This window comes from Chiloscyllium plagiosum, unplaced genomic scaffold (genome assembly GCF_037043375.1).
Source record: "Chiloscyllium plagiosum isolate Xiang-an unplaced genomic scaffold, Cpla_swu_hap1 HiC_scaffold_25, whole genome shotgun sequence".
Lineage (NCBI taxonomy): Eukaryota > Metazoa > Chordata > Chondrichthyes > Orectolobiformes > Hemiscylliidae > Chiloscyllium > Chiloscyllium plagiosum.
In genome coordinates this window covers 3,019,010-3,041,804 of record NW_028270163.1, presented here as the reverse complement: position 1 = coordinate 3,041,804, position 22,795 = coordinate 3,019,010, and the positions used below count along the sequence as shown (strand labels likewise).

General features: G+C 42.0%; 1 protein-coding gene across 4 annotated transcripts in view; it reads left to right on the top strand.

Annotated features, from left to right (window-relative positions):
- The window catches only part of unc13d (unc-13 homolog D (C. elegans)), a 198,255-nt gene that overhangs the window by 103,741 nt on the left and 71,719 nt on the right, over positions 1-22,795 (top strand). For all 4 annotated transcript variants that reach the window (XM_088000394.1, XM_088000396.1, XM_088000395.1 and 1 more), the window contains 5 exons: positions 2,450-2,540; positions 4,170-4,226; positions 14,626-14,723; positions 15,294-15,345; positions 22,315-22,445. In XM_088000394.1, coding sequence (XP_087856520.1) covers positions 2,450-2,540; positions 4,170-4,226; positions 14,626-14,723; positions 15,294-15,345; positions 22,315-22,445 — 429 coding nt within the window. The remainder of the gene's footprint in view (positions 1-2,449; positions 2,541-4,169; positions 4,227-14,625; positions 14,724-15,293; positions 15,346-22,314; positions 22,446-22,795) is intronic.

Sequence of the window (22,795 nt, the reverse complement as noted above, 5' to 3'; positions counted from 1 at the left end):
GGAATTCTCAGCTTTATCAGAAGATGTAGAATATGAGAACCAAAAGGTGGTAAGAAGCCAAAAGAAAACCTCATTGAGACCACAATGCAGTTTTGAGTCTCACACAACAGGAAGATATTGAGCTAAGAGAGAGAGGACAGCACAACCTCAGTAGGATGCTGTCCATTAGGAGGAAACATAAGTGCAAAGAAAGACTTCAAATGTTGTGGAAGCTGGATCAATGTCAAGGATTTTCCATGCATAAGTAAAGGGTAACTTGGTGACGGGATACCAGCCTGTGTGGAGCTATTTCAAGAATGTCTTCACCTAACATCATCCTGGTGAATGTTCTTTCATGTTTTTCATTCTCTGGCTTTGCCTCTCCCTCAGGCATTGCTATCTTGAGTCCTACCTAGAACTTAGAACATAGAACATAGAACAATACAGCACAGAACAGGCCCTTCGGCCCACGATGTTGTGCCGAACATTTGTCCTAGCTTAAGCACCTATCCATGTATCTATCCAATTGACGCTTAAAAGTCACTAATGATTCTGACTCTGCCACTCCCACAGGCAGCGCATTCCATGCCCCCACCACTCTCTGGGTAAAGAATACCCAGACTGGGTAAAGAGTCCTGGAGCTCTTCTGGTTTTTGCTTCACACCTGAACTCATTCTATTGTCCTGCACTCCATCTAATGGCAGAAGCTGCAGCATGTTGGTCATCCCAGCTATTACTTGCACTGACCAACATCTGCCACTAGGTAGAGTCTGGTCAGGGTAAACATACAGTGGAGTGTGGTGAGTGTATGTTCTATTATATTATGACCATTGAAAAGGAGTGATTGATTCCCCTTCTTTTAATCCCCCTTGATCAATCACATCAAATTTTTCCTTTAGCACATAGCTATTATACTTGAATTAAACCTAGTTAAATCAAGTCAAAAATGTAGGAGAGCCAATTCTAATGCTTCCTTGAGTGACAGATAGCAGAGTTTGCTTACTGTAACACATGCACACAACATAAGTAATAAAATTAAAAAGTAGATGGGGGTTGGGGAGAAGGAGGTTGTCTATGCAGACAGGGCAGTTGCAGATTAAAATTTTTAAGAGTGAACGCTGAGTCCCAACAGTTTCACTGTTGTCGTCTTTCCTCGGGAGTGGCGAAGCCTGGCGAAGCCTGCAATTTGTTGCTTTTTGAAAGAGGTTGAAAGCAAGAGGGAGTGAAAGATTGTCAGCTGTTATCAATCCATGTTGTTATCTCAGACATCTCTTACTCAAAGGCTGCTTTATGGATACTGGCATCTGTGTCATTGTTTCATTCCAAGCTGGAAAGTTGTAGGTAACTTTTCATCCCTCAATATATGCATCCATGTCCGAATGAAACAAGAGATGCAAATTTCTTGATGCCTCATTGAGTTTCAGTGCCTCTTGGATAAACTGATCATTCTGAAGCAGTTGGCTTCATGTATTATTTTTGGGTATGTCAGGAGATCACAGCAGCCATTTTAAGTCAACAGTGTACATGGAAGTCTCAGGTATTAAAATCAAAAATGACATGTGAGTATTGATAATCCATTTTCAGTAGTGTTGTAATTATTATTTAAGTATTAATTTTATATTTGGTAATATATTTTAATTTGCAAGTCATTTCTGCTAAGAATGCACAATGCTGCACATCTGTGGTACAGTATTTCAACTTATTTTTTTCTGGGTGAGGAATGTCTGAAGGAATCTAGCTTTAGCTTTAGCATTGATTCCATGGAAACCCATGATTTGCTCAAAATAATTTTGCATTAAGTCACAACTTTCAGAAATGCAACTATAACTTTAAGTGAGGACTTACTGTACAGGGCATTATGATAAGAATGTTTAAAATGAGGAAAGGCTTGCCTAGTGTGGCTAGTGTGGCTAGAAGCAATTGTTTCTATTTAATTTTTATTAGGAGTTATCATAGAGTCAAGATTCAAAGTAAGAGTTAGAACAGAGAGCAAGAGAAACCTTATTCGAAGGCTAATGATTGAGGTTGAAATTGGGTCTACATTGAAGAACAGATTAGAGGTGTTTTGATTAAAAGGTTAATGGAGCAAAGTAGTGATCATGGTAACTGGAATGTGTGCAACAATGGCAGTTCCGGTATGTTCAGGCAGATGGGCTGGAATTATGTTCAACATGGACTACTTGGACCGAAGGGTCTGTTTCTATGGTGTATGACTGTATGTGTTGGCCATCCTTAATGACCTGGTGAGACACTTTCTTCAACCACTGCAGTCTTTGTGATGAAGACACACTCACAATGTTATCAGGAATAAAATTCCTGAATTTTAACCCAGCAACAGTGAAAGAACATTCATGTAGTCCCAAATTACCATGGTGAATGATAGGAATAGACAATCTGCATTGTCTAATATTCTTGTTAATGCGATATATACTTCTGAGTTTCTTTCACAAAATCTGTCCTTCCATCACAGGGTCCTGGTGCAGATCTGCAAGATGAAGGCTTTTCTGAAACTTTGCCCTTCAGTTCCAGATCTCCATGACAGAGTTGTGGAAGCGATTAAGGTACAGTTCACCCCAAAAAGATACTTGTAACTTTTAATAATAGACATGATTTTGTGCAAAAACCGTACTTGATTCACAGTAATCCTAAAAGCTGCTCCTGGGCGTATGACTACGTCTTTATAAGTATTCTTGGCAATTACATTGTCTGGTGAAGGGAGGTTTGATTCGGTTACGAATATGAGGTTGGATTGTGGAGTGCCTGGGAGACTGGATTGTAATGTAAATGATAAATTGGATTGACTGGGAGTTTGGATTGTGTAGTAATTGTGAGATTGAATCATTCATGAATCAGAGATTGGATTGTCTATTGAATAAAAGATTGAATTGTGAGATTAGACTGTACTGTGACTGGGAAATTGGATTGTGTATTGAATGAGACTGAATTGTTTGGTATTTGAGAGACAAGATTGTAATGTGACTGGGATTTGGATTGTGCAGTGATTGCAAGATTGAATGTATTGTGATTGGGCAATTGGATTGTGTTGTGAACAGGAGATTAGATTGTTGGGAGGTTAAATTATAATGGGAGTTTGGATTGTGTAGTGATTGGAAGATTGGATTGTTCAATGAATCAGAGTTTTGATTGTGTAGTTAATGGGAAATTGGTTGCTATCATGACTAGGAGAAAATGAGGACTGCAGATTGCTGGAGATCAGAGTGTGGTGCTGGAAAAGCACAGCAGGTCAGACAGCATCCGAGGAGCAGGAGAATCGGCGTTTCGGGCATAAGCCCTAAGACTTGTGGGTCAGGGCTGAGAGATAAATGGGAGGGAAGGGGAGTGGGGTTGGGGGGAGATAACTGGGAAAGCGATAGGTGGATGAAGGTGAGGGAGAAGGTGATAGATCAGAGGAGGCAGTGATGGAGGGTCCGGAGGGCAGAGCCGAGTTGGCGTTCCTCCTCCAGGCATTGAGTGGTAACGGTTTGGCGTTGGAGGAGGCCCAGGACCTGCATGTCTTTGATGGAGTGGGAGGGGAAGTTGAAGTGTTTAGCCACAGGACGGTGGGGTTAGTGTGGGGTGCAGGTGTCCTAGAGATGTTCTCTGAAATGATCCGCAAGAAGGTGTTCTGTCTCCCCGATGTAGAGGAGCCAAAACGGATGCAGTAGATGACATTTGTAGAGGTACAGGTGAATTTCTGACAGATGTGGAAAGATCCCTTGGGGCCTTGGACTGAGGTGAGGGAAGTAGTGTGGGCGCAGGTTTTGCACTTCCTGCGGTAGCAGGGAAAGGTGACAAAAGTGGGCTGGTAGGGGGTATGGACCTAATAAGAGAGTTGCAGAGGGAATGGTCTTTCCGAAACACTGATAGGGATGGGGAGGGAAATATATCTCTGGTGGTAGAGTCCGTTTGGAGGTGGTGGAAGTGGCGGAGGATGATGTGTTGTATGTGGAGGTTGGTGGGGTGGAAGGTGAGGATCAGTGGGGTTCTGTCCTTGTTGCGTTGGGAGGGATGGGGTTCAAGGGCAGTGGTGCATAAAGTGGAGGAGATACGCTAGAGGGCTGGTGTCATGACTGGGAGGTTGCACTGTATATTGACTCAGGAATGTATCACGAATGTGAAATTAGAGTGTGAGATTGGATTGTATGTTTTGACCATTCTGTTATGAATATCCCTTTTTTTTTCCACTACAGAATGGCACCAGGGACTGGTATCAAGTCCATAAACAGTTATTGGAACCCATGATAAAGGTACAATAGTTACTGAATTATAGAGAATCTGTTCATTGAAAATTGCATTAGCACAATAGGAAGGAATGACCTAAATTCAGGAAATCAGGATCAGAAGCAGTGTGAGTAGAGATGAGGAATGATAAAGGCAAGAGGATATTTGTTAGAGTTGTGTACAAGCCTCCCAACAGTAACTACAGAGTACAAGGAAGAAATAAACAGGTAACAGGTTTGGTAATTATCATTGTGATTTCAAGCCCATACATCTAGTTTAAAAAAATAAGATGAGAAAAGAATAGTGTAGATGAGGGATCCATTGAATGTTTTTGGGATAGTTTCTTACACCAGAATGTTATGGTATTAACCACCGAGCAGGCTATTTTAGAACTTGTTTGAACAATAATATGAGTTTAATTTCTCACCCTATAATGAAAGCACTGAGTTGTAGTAACTGTAATACTTTTGAATTTTACATACAGCTTAAGGGAGAGAAGTGGGTCCAAGACTACTACTTTTAAATTTAAACAGGAGCAATTAGGAAGGCTTAAATGCAGAACTAGTAAAAGTGAACTGGCAATTTAGGTTAAGAGGTAGTTCAATAGAGATGCTGCGGCAAACATTTAAGGGGACATTTCAGAAAGCACAGAATAGATACATTCCAACAAATAATATAAATTTTAAGGGATGGACCTGCCATCTGTTGTTATATAAAAAAAGTCAAAAATAATATCATACTCCAGAAGAAGTACAGTTGTGCAAAAATGGATGGCAGGTCAAAAGATTGGACAGAACATTTAAAAAAACCAATGAATTACAACAAGATTAATGAGGAGGGAAAAATTGGAGTACAAGAGAAAGATAACCAAAAATATAAAAACAAATAGGAAAAGTTTCTTCAGATATATTTTAAAAAAAGAGTTAGGAAAGTACATATTGGTCCTATAGAAAATGAGTCTGGGGAATTAGGTAGTGGAGGATAAAGGGATTGGAGATTAATTGAACAGATATTTTGTCAGTTTTCACTTGAGATGATACAAGTAGCATCCCATCAGTAACTAAATGAGGAATTGTGAAAGGGAGGGAGGAACTCAGGAAAAATTACAAGTTGCAAGTGGTACTAAGTAAATTGTTGGAACTGCAAGTTGGTAAGTCCCCAGGTCCTAGAATCATAGAATCCTACAGTGTGGAAGTAGGCCATTTGGCCCATTGCTTCCACAGCAATCCTCTGAGGAACCTCCCACCCAGATCCACCCCCTACCCTATCCCTGTAACTCTGCATTCACCATGGCTAATCCACCCAGCCTACACATTCCTGTCCACTATGGACAATTTAACATTGCCAATCCACCTAACCTTGAATTGTGGGAAGGAACCAGAGGAAGCCCACAGAGGCACGGGGAGAATATGCAAACTCCACATAGGCAGTCACCCAAAGATGGAATCATACTTGGTTCCTGGAGCAATGAGGCAGCAATGCTAACTGCTGATCCACTGTCCTGCCCCAAGTCCTGATGGATTTCACCCTAGGGACTTAAAAGAAGTAGCCAGTGAGATAGTTAATTGGTTAGTTTTAATTTTCCAAAACTCATTAGACTTGGAGAAGGTTGCTTTAGATTGAAAAATAGTTAAATTCCTTTATTCAAAAAGGGAGAGAGACAGAAAGCAGGAAACTACAGGTAAGTTAGCTTAACATCTATCATACGGAAGATGTTAGAAGCTATTATTAATGACATTATAGCAGGGCACTTATATAAAAGCTCAAGATATTCTGGCAGAAGCAACGTGATTCTGTTAAAAGGAAATCATTTTAACTGATTTATTGGAGTTCTCTGAAGATGTCATGTGTCCTGTGGATAAAGGGAAACCAGTGGATATATTGTGTTTAGATTTCTAGAAGGCATTTTATAAGATGCCACATCAAAAGGACATTGCAGAAGATAAATGTTCATAGTTTAGTGGGTAACAGATTATCATGGATAGAAGATTGGCTGGCTAACATAGAAGCAGAGAAAGGAATAAATGGGTCTTTTTTTTCAGGCTGGCAAGATGTCATAAGTGGTGTGCCACAGGAGTTGGTATTGTGGCCTCAACTCTTTACAATTTACAGAAATGATTTGGATGAAGGGATCAAAGGTATGATAGCTAAATTTGCTAATGACACAAAGAGAGGTAAAATGAGTTGTGAAGAAGAAATAAAGAGCCTACAAAATGATCTAGATAGGTTAAGTGAGTGGGCAAAGATCTGGCAAATGATAGAAGATTGGTGGGAGAATAGGAATTTGTCAATTTTGGCAGAAAGAATAAAAATGAAGCAGATTATCTAAATGGTGAGACATTGCAGAGCTCAGATGCAGAGAGATCTGGGTGTCCACATGCATGAATCATAGAAGGTTAGTGTGCAGGTACAGCAAATAATCAGGAGAGCTAATGTTACATTTTACTGCAAGTGTAGGGAGGTTATGCTCGGTTACAGAAAGCATTGGTGACACCACATCTAGAGTACTGTGTCAAGTTCTGGTCACTGTGCTTACAGCAGGATGTTGTGGTGTTGGAAACAGTTCAGAGAATTTGTAGAATCATACAGCACAGAAGAGGTCCTTCAGCCCATTGGGGCTCTAAATTACTCTAAATCTACATTCGAACCATTATCTACCACTTAGCCTATAGCTTTGAAAGTTACGACACTTCAAGTGTTTATTCATCGTATCATAGAATGCCTATAATGTGGAAACAGGCTATTTGGCTCAACAAGTCCACACTGACCCTTTGAAGAGTATCCCACCCAGACCCATTCCCCTACCTAATTACTTTACATTTCCCGTGACTATTGCACCTAACCCAAACAACCCTGAACACTATGGACAATTTAGCATGGTCAATTCACCTAACCTGCACTTCTTTGAACTGCAAGAGGAAACCAGAGCACTCAGAGGAAACCCCATGAAGACACAGGGAGATTGTATAAACTCCACACAGTCACTCGAGGCTAGAATTGAACCCAGGTCCATGGCGCTGTGAGGCAGCAGTGCTAACCACTGAGCCACCGTGTTCATGTACTTTTCACAGACTTTGAGATTTCCCATCTCAACAACCCTCCCTGTGCATTCCAGATTCCCACCCATCATCTAGTTGAAAACATTTTCCTCAAATCCCCTCTAAACCTCCTGACTTTTACCTCAAAATTATGTCCTCTTGTATTGACTCTTCAACTAAGGGGATTGGCTGCTTCCTATCCACCCTGTCCATTCCCATCAGAATCTTATACACTCTCTCAGCTTTCTCTGCTCTAAGAAAAGCAACCCAAGTTTATCCAGCTTCTGTTCATAGATTACTTGGGATGGAGCAATTTACCACCTGGTGAATCTAATCCGCATCCTGTCCAGTGCAATCACATCCTTCCTATAGTGTGGTGACCACAACTACACACAGTACTCTAGGTAAGGCCTAACAAAAGTCCTGTGCAGCTCCAATATAATTTCCCTGCTCTCATAATCTATGCCACAGAGTCAGAAGGCACATTACACTAGGTTTATTTGAAAGCACAGGTTTTCAGAGCACTGCTTCTTTATCAGGTGAAGTCACCTGAAGGAGTAGTGCTCCTAAATGCCAGAACTGATAAAGGCAAGTGTCCTGTATTCTTTCTCATCTACCCTCTTAACTTGTCCTGTCACCTTCAAGAATCTGAACAGTACCCCAAGACTCCTCTGAACTTCCTAGTGTCCTGCCATTTATTGAATACAGAACAACCTCGATCATCTGAATAAGACAGCAGGGAGTATTTTGTTTAGATAACCAATTGTTCGGATAACTGATCTGATCATAAACAAAAGAAGCATTTACATGACTTTGAGATCTTGTTTGGATAATCCGAAATTCAGATAACTGATTTTGGATAACCGAGGTTGTTCTGTACTTAGATATCTTGTTTCTTCTACCAATATGAATCATGTTACATTTATCAGGATTAAGTTCCATCTGCTAGCAATCTTCCCATCTGACTAATCCGTTTACATCCTCCTGTAACCTAACACCTTCTTCTTCAATGTCAACCACCTGACCAATCTTTGTCATCTGCAAACTGAATTATCATCCCTCCCACCTTCTCATCTGCATCATTTATGATTATCAAGCAATAAAGGACCCAGCGTTCATCCTCGTGGTATGCCACTGCACACTGAGCTCCAGTCACATAAACAGCCTTCTACCACCACCCTCTGTCTCCTAGCACTAAGCCAATATTTAGATCCAACATGCCTAGTAACCCTGGATGGAGTGAGGACTGCAGATGCTGGAGATCAGAGCTGAAAATGTTTTGCTGGAAAAGTGCAGCAGGTCAGGTGTTGCTGGAAAGGCGCAGCAGGTCAGGTTGTTGCTGGAAAAGCGCAGCAGGTCAGGTGTTGCTGGAAAAGAGCAGCAGGTCAGGTTGTTGCTGGAAAAGCGCAGCAGGTCAGGTTGTTGCTGGAAAAGCGCAGCAGGTCAGGTGTTGCTGGAAAAGAGCAGCAGGTCAGGTTGTTGCTGGAAAAGAGCAGCAGGTCAGGTTGTTGCTGGAAAAGCGCAGCAGGTCAGATTGTTACTGGAAAAGCGCAGCAGAGAAACGTCGATTCTCCTGTTCCTTGGATGCTGCCTGACCTGCTGCGCTTTTCCAGCAACACATTTTCAGCTCTAGTAACCCTGGATCCCTAGACTAATACCTGGAATAATATAGAAAATAAGTGCAGGAGTAGGCAATTTGACTCCGAGTCCACACCATCATTCAGTATGATCATGTCTGATCATGCAGTTTCATTATCCCATTCCCACTTTCTCTCCATACCCCTTGATCCCTTTAGCATCAAGGGTCATGTCCAGCTGCCTCTTGACTATCTCAAACAAACTAGCCCCAACAGCTTTCTGTGGAATAGAATTCCACTGGTTCACAACTCTGAGTGAAGATATTTCTCCTCATCTCAGTCCTGAATGGCTTACCTCTTCGTCTTAGACTGTCACCCCTAGTTCTGGACTTCCCCCAACATTGGGAACATTCTTCCTGCATCCAACCTTTCCAATCCCATCAAGATTTTATTTGTTTCTGAGATCTCCCTGCATTCTTCTAAACTCCAGCGAGTACAATCCTAGTCGATCTAGTTTGTCTTTCATGTCAGTCCTGCGAACCTGGGAATCAGTCTCGTGGTCCTTCGCTGGACTCACTCAATGGAAAGAATGTCATTCTTCAGATTAGGAGGACAAAACTGCACACAATACTCAAGGTTTGGCCTCACCAAGGCCCTGTATAACTGCAGCAAGACTTCTTCTACACTTAAATCCTCTCGCTATGAAGGCCAGTATGCCATTAGCTTTCCTCATTGCTTGCTGTACCTGTATGCCAACTTCCAGTGAATGTTCCACCATGACACTAGGGTCTTGTTGCACCTCACCTTTTCCTAAACTGCCATTTTCCTAAACTGCCAATAATCTGTCTTTTCTTTTTCACATTTATCCACATTATATTGCATTTGCCAAGTATTTGCCCACTCAGCCAGCCTGTCCAGGTCACCCTGCAGCCTCTTAGCATCTTCCTCAAAGGACACACAACTCAGCTTAGTATCCTCTGCAAATTTGGAGATATTGCATTCAGTTCCTTCGTCCAAATTGTTAATGTATATTGTGAACAGATGGGGTTCCAGCACTAAACCCTGTGGCACCCCACTCATCACTGCCTGCCACTCTGAAAAGGATCTGTTTATTCCAACTTGCTGCTTCTTCTCTGCCAACCAGTTTTCTAAACACATCAATACATTACCTCCGATATTATGAGCTTTAATTTTCCTTACTAATCTTATATAGAACCTTGTCAAAAGCTTTTTGAAAGTCGAGATAAACAACACCTTCTGATTCTCCCTTATCCACACTACTGGTCACATCCTCAAATAACTCCAGAAGATTTGTCAAGCATGATTTCCCTTTAGTGAATCAATGCTGACTTCAACCAATTCTGTCATCATTTTCCAAATGCATAGTTATTACATCCTTAATAATTGACTCCAGCATTTTCTGAGCTGGAAATGTGTTGCTGGAAAAGCGCAGCAGGTCAGGCAGCATCCAGGGAACAGGAGAATCGACGTTTCGGGCATAAGCCCTTCTTCAGGAATGAGGAAAGTTTGTCCAGCAGGCTAAGATAAAAGGTAGGGAGGAGGGACTTGGGGGAGGGGCGTCGGAAATGTGATAGGTGGAAAGAGGTCAAGGTGAGGGTGATAGGTCAGACTGGGGTGGGGGCGGAGAGGTCGGGAAGAAGATTGCAGGTTAGGAAGGCGGTGCTGAATTCGATGGATTTGACTGAGACAGGGTGGGGGGAAGGGAAATGAGGAAACTGGTGAAATCCGAGTTCATCCCTTGTGGTTGGAGGGTTCCTAGGCGGAAGATGAGGCGTTCTTCCTCCAACCGTCGTTTTGTTGTGGTCTGACGATGGAGGAGTCCAAAGACTTGCATATCCTTGGTGGAGTGTGAGGGGGAATTGAAATGTTGAGCTACAGGGTGGTTGGGTTGGTTGGTCCGGGTGTCCCAGAGGTGTTCTTAAGGTCTTTCCTGGCTAACTTGTATCTCTAACTGAGCCTTCATATCTCATCCTAACATAAGCCTTCCTCTTCCTCTTGACAAGAGATTCAACTTCTTTAGTAAACCATGGCTCCCTCGCTTGACCACTTTCTCCCTGGCTGGCAGGTACATGCTTATCAAGGACATGCAGTAGCTGTTTCTTGAATAAGCTCCAAATTTCAATTGTGCCCATCCCCTGCAATTTCCTTCCCCATCCTATGCATCCTAAATCTTGCCTAATTGCATAATTGCCTTTCCCACAGCAATAACTCTTGCTCTGCATTATATGCCTATTCCTTTCCATTGCTCTAGTAAACATAACGGAATTGTAGTCACTATCACCAAAATGCTCACCTTCCTACAAATCTAACACCCGGCCGGGTTCATTACCCAGTACCAAATCCCCCTTGTTGGCTTGTCTATATACTGTTTCAGGAAGCCATCCTGACGCATTGGACCCATCTAAAGTACTCGAACTATAGTATTTCCAGTTAATATTTGGATAGTTAAAGTCCCTCTAACAACCACCCTGTTACTCTTGCTCTTATCCATAATTATCTTTGCTATCCTTTCCTCTACATCCCTTGAGCTCTTTGAAGACCAATAGAAAACTCCCAACAGGGTGATGTTTCCTTTCCGGTTTCTAACCTCAGTCCATTCTACCTCAGTAGACGAGTCCTCAAATGTCCTTTCTGCCACCATAATATTGTCCTTAACTAACAATGCCACACCTCCTCCTCTTCTACCATTTTCTCCGTTCTTACTGAAACATCTAATTCCCAGAACCTGCAACAACCATTCTTGTCTCTGCTCTATCCATGTCTCCAAAATGGTCACAACATTGAAGTCCCAAGTACCAACCCATGCTGAAAGTTCACCCACCTTATTCTGGATGCTCCTGGCATTGAAGTAGACACACTTCAAACCACCTTCCTGCTTGCCGGTGAACTCTTGCGACCTTGAAACCTCATTTCTGACCTTTCCACTCTCAACCTCCTGGACACTAGAACTACAATTTAGATTCCCATCTCCCTACTGAATTAGTTTAAACTCTCCTGAAGAGCATTAGCAAATATCCACTCCCCAGGATATTTGTACCCCACTGGTTCAGGTGTAGACCATCCCATTTGTAGAGGTCCCATTTACCCCGAATGAACCTCAATTATCCAGGTATCCGAAACCCTCCCTCCTGCACCATCACTGTAGCCACGTGTTCAACTGCTCTCTCTCCCTATTCCTCACCTCACTAGCACGTGGCACAGGCAACAAAGCAGAGATAACAACTCTGTTTGTTCTAGCATTAAACTTCCACCCTAGCTCCTTGAATTTCTGCCTTAAATCCTCATCCCTTTTCCTACCTACGTAGAATCCTACAGTGTAGAAACAGACCAATATGCCCAACAAGTCCACACCAACGCTCTGAAGAATATCCCACTCAGACCCATTCCCCTATTACGCTGCATTTACCCCTGACTAATGCACCTAGCCGACACATCCCTGAATATTATGGGCAATTTAGCATGGCCAATTCACCTAACCTGTACATTTTTGGGCTGTGGGTGAAAACTGGAGCACCCAGAGGAAACCCATGCTGGGAGTACTGGGAAGAATTTGCAAACTCCACAAAGACAGTTGCCTGAGGCTGGAATTGAACCCAGGTCTCTGGCACTGTGAAGCAGCAGTGCCTTCCGAATTAAACCATTTGTCCTCCTCTGCTGAATTTTAAATTTAACCTAGTCCTCAGGTTTGCTGCTTTTTCTGGCAATTTTATATGCCTTTTCTTTGGCTTTAACACTACCCCTGATTTCCATAGTTAAAAATCACACAACACCAGGTTATAGTCCAACAGGTTTAATTGGAAGCACACTAGCTTTCGGAGTGACGCTCCTTCATCACACTAGCGTCGCTCCGAAAGCTAGTGTGCTTCCAATTAAACCTGTTGGACTATAACCTGGTGTTGTGTGATTTTTAACTTTGTACACCCCAGTCCAACACCGGCATCTCCGAATCCTGATTTCCATGGTTGTTAGCCATGGTTGAGCCACCTTCCTGGTTTTACTCTTAGCCAGATAGAGATGTACAATTGTTGAAGTTCATTCATGTGTTCTTTAAATGTCTGCAATTACCTATCCACCATCAAACCTTTATGTAGCCTTCACCAGCCCGTACCATCAAAGTTAGCTGTCTTTAAGTTTAGGACCCTGGTCTCAGATTTAACTGTGTCACTCCCTTAATGGAGAATTCTACCATATAATGGTCACTCTTCTCCAAAGGGTCTCACACCACAATGTTGCTAATTAATCCTCTCTCATTACATAATACCCAGTCTAGGATGGCTTGCTCTCTAGTTGTTTCTCAACATATTGGTTGAGGAAACCATCCCTCATACATTCCAGGAAATCCTCCTCCATTGCATTGCTACCAGTTTGGTTAGTCTAATCAAAATGGAGATTGAAGTCACCATAATAACTGCTGTACCCTTACTGCATGCATTTCTAATTTCCTGTTAGATACCATCCCCAACCTGTTAGTTGGTCTGTACACAACTTCCACTAATGTCTTTTTCCTTTTGGTGTTCCGCAGCTCCACCCATACAGATTCCACATCATCCAGGCTAATGTCCTCCCTTACTATTCTGTATATCTCCTCCTTTGTTAGCAACAGTGCCCCACCTTCCTTTCTTTTCTGTCTATCTTTTCTGAAAATTGAATAACCCTGGACATTGAGTTCCCATATTTGGTCACCCTGGAGCCAGGTCTCTGTGATCCCAATTACATCACATCCATTAATAACTTTGTGCAGTTAATTCATCCACCTTATTACAAATGCACAAATGAGCAGATTGCTTATGGGAAAGGTCTAGAAAGGCTGGACATGTATCCTGTGCAGTTTAGAAGAATCTGAGGTGACTTAATTGAACAGAAGATCCTGAGGGGACTTGACTGGGAAGATGTTCAAAGGATGTTTCCTCTTGTGGGAGAATCTGGAACTAGGCGCCATAGTTTAAAAATAAAGGTGATCCATTTAAAACAGACACGAGGACATTTTTTTTTCTCTCAGAGGGTGGAAATTTGGAATTCCCTTCCTCAAAAGGCAGTGGATACAGAATCTTTAAATATTCTTAAGTCATAGGTAGATAGATACTTGATTACCAAGGGGGTATAAGATTATCACAGTTATGCAGGGATGTTAAAATCTGATCATCCATGATCTTATTGAATGTTACAGCAGGCTCGAAGGGCTGAGTGGCCTACTCCTGTTGTTTGTTCATATGCAGTATTTCTTACTCAGTGAAGGCTGGGAATGCTTTGTTTTGTTCTGTTAGCATGTGTGCAGATATGTGATGGAAAATATACCATGAAGAATTGGAACTTGTAGTGAACAAGAATAGGCAAATGGAGATTGAACAGTTTCCCATCTAACTGACAAGGCAGGTACAGCACAGGTTAGATATAGAGTAAACCTTAATAATATTATAGCTTCTGCGTTCGTGTAGGGTAGGGATTCCAAGGATTTACAATCCTTGAGTGAAGAAATTTCTCCTCATCTCAATACTAACTGATCATCACTGATACCGATACCTTACACTTTCTAGTGGAAATTACTGACTGCTTTCCATTTTCATAAACTCAGGAGAAATGTTCATGTGTACCATCATCCCAGTTGTGATGAGTCAACCAGCATAGAGTTGATTTATTGTTCTGTGGCCCATTCACATTCCACCCTTATCAGCATGTCTTCAGTGATTAAAAAGATCACATTTGTCCTTTGGATCTCAGACTACTTTTATTCAAGTGTGATATGAATGATCATTTTTGGTTTTAACCTTCATCATTTACCATCTTTATAGACTGAGGAAGAAATTGTGAAATCGCTGCTGATGTTCATAGACCACCTAAATAATGACCTATTGAACGACCGGAAAAAGCGGATGAAGATTTTCATGGGGTAGGATCCTGTAAACTCTTTGCATTCAAAATCACACTGGCATGTCATTGTCTAACTCCAGTTGTCCTCCAAAGCCTGTGAATGTTAGGCCCTCTTTCTGATATGGAAATTCACTGGTCTCAGCTGCTGGTTAATGAATTGGGACAAGAGAGCTACAACTCTGACTTGTGTAATTAACCCTTTAGGGCTGCAGTTCCCTTGTGTAGCTAACCCGTTAATGCTCTTAGTGTTGTCTCATGTAAATAACCTGACAACAATCTCTATACTCATGTGCAATTAATCCACTATCATTCTTGGTGCTCATGAATAATTAATCTGTTATTTCTCTTAGTGCTTTCCAATAGTTGCCTATTATCAACAGAACCTTGTGATCTCTCTCTCTCTGTGCTCTAGTAAATTAGATTGTATATGCCCTCAGTGCTGTTGTGTAGTTGAGCCATTGGAGCTATGACAAAATCAAAACTGAGAAAGTTAGAATAGTAAATAGAAATTAACTGGACTTGTCTTCAGACCATGTCCTGACTCAGTTTCGCCAAAATTGTACTGACTGTTTTATTTCTCTTTTCATAGCACTATCAAAGTGAATCTGTTCAATATCACCTACTTGCAGTTTCAGGAATTGGTAAGTATCAATTCAGTTACACCAATCCTGGTTGTAAATTAAACTGTGATCATCTCTGACAACACTCTTTTCAGAGACCATGGGTGAATGTAAGAATACTGGGATCAACAACCCTGACAGGAACATGTGGTTAGCACTGCTGCCTCACAGCGGCAGGGACTCCTGTTCGATTCCAGCCTTCAATGGCTGTCTGTGGGGAATTTGCACATTCTCCCCATGTCTGTGTGGGTTTTGGCCAGGTACTCCGGTTTCCTCCTATAGTCCAAAGATGTGCAAGTTAGATGGAAAGGCCTTGTTAAATTGCCTATAGTGTTCCCTGGTTTGTAGGTTAGGTGCGTTAGCCATGGAAAATGCAGGGCTTCATGGATAAGGTAGGCAGATGGGTCTGGGTGGGATGATCTTTAGAGAGTTGGTGTGAACTTGTTGGGTTGAATGGCCCATTTCCACACTTTGGAATTCTATTAAAACATGATTCCCTGGGATCAATACCCTGACCAGAGGATGATTCCCTGGGATCAATATCCTCTCCGGAGCATGATTCCCTGGGATCAACACTCCAGTAGGAACATCATTCACTGGAATACCCTGAAGGAACATGGTTCACTGGGATTTGATTAATCCTTAACCTCTTAGACATTAGGGACCATTTTGTAATTACAAACCAATTGTCACACAGAAAAACATTATACCCAAATCTGGTTAAGTGAACATACTTATATCAATAAATTTTATCCTACTCGAAGATCAAACGAACCCACATACCTTACATTTTACTATCATCCATGTGCCTATCCAAGACTCACTTAAATGTCCCTAATGTATCTGACTCTAACACTACTGCTGGCAGTGCATTTCATGCACCTCTATAGAGGTGTATAAAGAACCTACCTCTACTATCTGCCTTAACCCTTCCTCTATTCACCTTAAAATTATGCCCCCCCCCATGATATTTGTTAAGGTTGTAAGTTCAGGGTTACAGAATGAAGCAGGGCTCAGTTTTGTTTATCTGAGAGCTTTTTGTGATAGTTATATTTTTGTTGTGTGGGTTCCTTCTTCACTCTCATTAAATCATTTATTAGGTGATGCAGTCATCAAGTCATAGTTCAGCATGGAAACAGACCCTTCAGTCCAACTAGTCCATGCCAACCAAATATCCTAAATTAATATAGTCCCAGTTGCCAGTATTTGCCCCATATCCCTCTAAACCCTTCCTATTCATGTACCCATCTAGATGCCTTTTAAATGTTATAACTGTACCAGCTTCCATCACTTCCTCAGGCAGTTCCTTTCCACACACGCACCACCCTCTGCATGAAAAGCTTGCTCCTTAGGGCTTTCTTAATTTCAGGATTACTACCCGTACCACGGTCTAATAAGGCTAGGAACAGAGAGAGAGTACAGTTAAGCACGTAGCTACAGAGCTGGTGTAGGAGGGAGGGCTTTAGATATATGGTTCACTGGGGAAGGTCGGACCCCTATAAGAAGAACGAGTTGCACCTGAACTGGAGGGGCACCAATATCCTGGGTGGGAGATTTGCTAGAACTCTTTGGAAGGGTTTAAACTAATGTGGCAGGGGTGTGGGAACCAGAACAACAGGCCAGTAAGTGCAGGGACTGGGGACAAAAGTGAGACTGAGAAAGGCATAGTGGAGAGTAAGAGCAGGGAGAGGGAAGTTATAGGGCTCAGAGAGACTGTAGGTCTGGAGTGCATTTACTTCAATGTAACAAGTATAACAGGTAAGACAGCTGAACTAAGAGCATAGAATCATATGTTATTGCCATTATGGAGAAGGGACAGACTGACAGCTTAACATTCCAGGATATTGCTTTTAGATCAGACAAAAGGGGTGGGAGAGTTGACTTGCTGATAAGGGATCACCTCACAGCTGTGTTGAGGGAGGGCACATTGGAGGGATCTTGCAGTGAGGCATTATGGGTGGAGCTCAGGAATAGGAAGGGGGAAATCACAATATTGGGAGTTCCTATAGACCTCCCAACAACCCACGGAGGGAGAGGAGCAGATATGTAATCAGATACTGGAAAGGTATGAAAAAAGCAGGGTAGTTATTTTGGGTGACTTCAACTTTCCTCTTATTGACTGGGACTCCCTTAGACCCAGGGGCTCAGGTGGAGAGCAGTTTGTTAGATGTGTCCAAGAGGGCTTTTTGAGACATTATGTTGACAATCCAACCAGAGAGGAGGCCATATTAGACTTGGTATTGGGGAATGAGCCAGGACAGGTGATCAATGTTTCTGTAGGAGAGCATTTTGGGCTTACTGGCCATAACTCCATAAGATTTAAAGTAGTCATGGACAAGGTCAAGAGTGGTCCTCGGGTGAGGATGCTTAATTGGGCAAAGACCAATTACACCCACATTAGACAGGGACTGGGGAATATAGATTGGGAGCAGTTATTTGAGGGCAAATGTACATTTGGCATGTGAGAGGCTTTTAAAGACCAGTTGATTAAAGTACAGGATGTGTATGTCCTTGCAAAATTGGAGGATAGGAATAGCAGGATTCAGGAACCATGGATGATAAAGAAATTGTAAGCTGAGTCAAAAGGAAAAAGATCTATGCAGATACAAACTGAAACGTCCTTGAGGAGTATAGAAAAATTAGGAAGGAACTTAAATGTGGAATTAGGAGGCTAAAAGGGGCCGTGAAATGTCTTTAGCAAATAGGGTCAAGGAGAATCGCAAGGCTTCTTATACATTTTCAGAAGAAAGAGGGTAGCAAGGGACTGAGTGGGTCCATTCAAGGATGAAGGAGGGAAGTTATGTGGGAGAGATCCTTAATGAGTACTTTGTACCGGTATTTACCAAGGAGAAGGACATGACTGATGTTGAGGTCAGGGATGAGTGTGTGAATACTCTAAAGAATGTCAGTATATTGAAGGAGGAGGTTTTGGATATCCTGAATTGCATTAAGGTATACAAGTTCCCAGGGGGAGATGGGATCTATCCCAGGTTACTGCGAGAAGCAAGGGAAGCAGTAGGAGGGGCATTAGCAGATATCTTCACATCCTCTGTGACTACAAGCAAGGTTCCAGAAGTCTGGAGAAGAGCCAGTGTTGTTCCCTTGTTTAAGAAAGGAAGTAGGGATAATCCAGGAAATTATAGGCTGGTGAGCCTGATGTCTGTGGTGGGGAAGCTCTTGGAAAAGATACTAAGGAGCAAGATATATGCATATTTGGAAGAAAATTGACTAATTAGTGACAGGCAGCATTGTTTTGTACAGGAAAAGTCATGTCTCACCAACCTGATTGAATTTTTTGAAGGGGTGACAAAGATAATTGATGAGAGAAGGGCTGTGGATGCAATTTATCTGGACTTTAGTAAAGCATTTGATAAAGTCCCACATAGCAGATTGGTACAAAAACTAAAATCATGTGGGATTCAGGGTGGGCTGGCTAGATGGATACAAAACTGATTTGGACATAGAAGACAGAGGGTAGTAGTGGAATGGTATTTTTCAATGGAGACTGGTAACAAAGTGGTGTTCCACAGGGATCCGTCTTAGGTCCTCTGTTGTTTGTGGTACATACAAATGAGCTGAGGAAAATGTGGGTTGTCTGATTAGTAAGTTTGCAGGTGACATGAAGATTGGTGGAGTTGATGATATTGCTGATAATTGTCAAAGAATACAACAGGATGTAGATAGTTTGGTGACTTGGGCACAGAAATGACAGATGGAGTTTAATCCAGACAAATGAGAGGTGATGCATTATGGAAGATCAAATTTAGGTGTGAATTATACTGTAAATGGAAGAACCCTTAGGAACATTATCATTCAAATGGATCTGGACATGCAGGCCCACAGTTCCCAAAATGTGGCAACACAGGTGGCCAAGGTGATTAAGAAGGCAAATGGAATGCTTGCTTTCATTGGCTGAGGCTTGGATTACAAGAGTTGGCAAACCATATTGCAGCTACATAAAACCCTTGCTAGGGCACATTTGGAGTATTGTGTGCAGTTTTGGTCCCCACACTATCAGAAGGATGTGGAAGCTATGGAGAGAGTGCAGATAAGGTTTACCAGGAAATTGCTTGGGCTCGAGGATATTGGCTATGAGAAAAGTTAAAAAGACTAGGATGGTTTTCACTGTAAAGACAGTGGCTGAGAGGAGACCTGACAGAGGTTTAAAAATTTTGAGAGGTGTACGTAGGGTAGATAGTCAGAGGATTTTTCAATTACAAGGGGGCACAGGTTCAGGGTTGGGGGGGTGTTAAGGGAGACATGCGAGGGAAAATTTTCATGCAGAGAGTGTTAGGAGGCTGAAATGCATTACTAGAAGAGTTGGTGGAAGCAGGCACATTGGGGACATTTAAGATGCACCTGGATGGTTACATGAATAGGGAGGGAACAGAGGGATAATGGACCAAATAAGAGCAGAAAGTTTGTCTTTTTATAGTTTAGTTAGGACATGATGATCAGCACGGGCTTGGAGGGCCAAAAGACCTGTTCCGGTGCTGTACTTCTCTGTTGTTCTTTTGTGAATCTTCCTCCTCTCACCCTACACCTATGTCATCTAATTTTGGACTTCCCGACCCCAGGGAAAAGACCTTGGCTATTCATCCTATTATGCCCCTCATGATTTTATATACCTCAATAATGTCATCCTCCAGCTCTCCAGGGAAAATAGCCCAGCCTGTTCAGCCTCTCCCTATAGCACAAACCCTCCAACCCTGGCAACATCCTTGTAAACCTTTTCTGAACCCTTTCAAGTTTCATAACACCTTTCCTTAGTAGGGAGTCCAGAATTGTACATAGTATTCCAAAAGTGGCCTAATCAATATCCTGTATAGCTGCAACATGATCTCCCAACTCCTATAACCAGTGCACTGACCAATAAAGGCAAGCATGCCAAACACCTTCTTCACTACCTTATCTACCGGCAACTCCACTTTCAAGGAACTATGAATTTGCAATCCAAGGTCTTTGTTCAGCAACATGCCCAGGACTTTCCCATAAAGTGTATACGCCTGCCCTGATTTGCCTTTTGAAAATGCACACCTCACATTTATTCTAAAACTCCATCAGCCACTCCTCAGCCCATTGGCACATGTAGTAAAATGTGTGGTGTTTGTGTTGATTATAGATTATTTGGAATCTCACAGAAATGAAATAAGAAAAATTCATTGATGTTCTCAAGAATGATTAACCCTCCATTAAGCTTCAAGATACACTGCAAAGAAAGGATTAACTTCCTAGACACCATTGAGTTAAATTGACAGAAGGCAACAGGCCCAAGTTCATAAAGTCATAGAGGGGTACAACATGGAAACAGACCCTTTGATCCAACCTGTCCATGCCAACCAGATATCACAACCTAATCTAGTCCCACCTGCCAGCACCTGGCCCATATCCCTCCAAGCCTTTCCTACTCATATATCCATCCAGTTGCAATTGTACCAGCCTCCATCACTTCCTCTGGCAATTCATTCCATACACATACCACCCTCTGCGTGAAAAGTTTGCCCCTTAGGTTCCTTTAATAGCTTTCCCCTCTCACCCTAAACCTATGTCCTCTAGTTCTAGACACCCCCACTCCAGGGAAGTGACTTTGTCTATTTATTCTATCCAATCCCCTCATTATTTTATAAATCTTGATAAGGTCACCCCACAGCATCTGATGCTCCAGGAAAACTGCCCCAGCCTATTCAACCTCTCCCTATAGCTCAAATCCTCCAACCCTGGCAACATCCTTGTAAATCTTTTCTGAACCCTTTCAAGTTTCACAAATCTTTCTGAATTGCATACAGTGTCCTGTACAGCCACAACATGACCTCCCAACTCCTGTACTCCATACTCTGAGCAATAAAGGAAAGCATACTAAATGCCGTCTTCACTATCCTATCTACCTGTGACTGTACTTTTAAGGAACTATGAACCCACTCCAAGGTCTCTTTGTCCTAGTACATTACCATTAAGTGTATAAGTCCTGCTAAGATTTGCTTTCCCAAAATACAGCACCTTGCATTTAACTAAATTAAATTCCATCTGCCACTCATCAGCCCATTGGCCCATCTGATCAAGATCCTGTTGTAATCTAAGGTAACCTTCTTCGCTGTCCACTACACCTCCAATTTTGGTGTCATCTGCAAATTTACTAACTTTCCCTCTTATGCTCACATCCAAATCATTTGTATACAGTAAGCACTGATCCACTACTTCACATGAGGCACAAAGTGACTCATTCGCAAATGATAAAGTTTCTGCCTTATGGATTAGAAGCAACAGCTGACAGCAACTGGTAAGTGAAAAACAACCGGCTTTCTTGAGCTTCAGGTTTTTTCACTAGAGTGGGTGGTACTTCTTCCCTTTCCAGATATCCAAAAGACTTCATTCACACCCATAAGCTGGTCAATAACAGAGTTGTCAAATCAAAGAACTAATCGGAGTTATCATCAGGCTAATGACTTTTAGTCATCCACGACTGATCACGATTCCACAAAACAATTAGGAATCTAGCTGAACCTAGTTGCCTGCTGAATTTTTGGTAGGACAGAACTTAAACATTGCTAAAAAAAATTATATGTTAAAACTTTTCATCTCGCATTTATGGAAACAAGAATGTGAGAAACAGACGTGGCAAAAAAAAGACCCTATAACAACTTTTCCCATGGCAGTGCATTGACCAGTCAGAGTGTAACTGCCTGGTCTGAGAATTAAGATTAACAATTAATTGTTCTTGGTGTATCTCCAGGCTAATCATTGTCCAGCCAATCAGCACCCTCTTCCTATTTGCATAAAATGGTGTCTCTTCATTTCTTCGCAGCATCCCTCTTCTATTCAGGCATATAGAGTTGTGATATTTTTCAGCCATGACTTAATTGAATGATGCCACAGATTTGAGGAGCTGAATGAGTGGCCTGGCTTCTAAGACCAAAAACCATTGCTTCATATTGTCCCAAATCATCCAGACCAGTAAGTGTGCCTCACCTAGTATCATCTGCTTGTTGCTAGGTTGCTCAGGATCTGCAGGAGCAAGTGATAAATATTGGAGCTGGCAAATCCAAGGCAACTGTTGAGGGTCTATTCCAACTCTTCCAGAAGCTCAAACAGCTACAGCATCAAAAAATTTACTTAGTACCAAAGTAAGTACCAAAATTCACCTCTGAATGTATGTATATCATAGTGGCTACAAGAAACTCATGTACCAACAGTCTTGATTTATTTAGTGTACCAAATCACATGTACTCACACAGTCAACCACTGTCATGTATAAATTTATGCAATGTACCTCCAATACATCTCTGGTCACACAATGCATGCCAGCAATACAATAGTTATTGATGGTACAAAACATGCTCATGTGCTCACACAGTACATGTTCAACACACATTTACTATACCTCTATATCATATACTAAAATAGTTCATTGTTAACATGCATTTTCTTACTGTGTACATCTGATATGTATTCACATAAATTGCAGCTAACACTC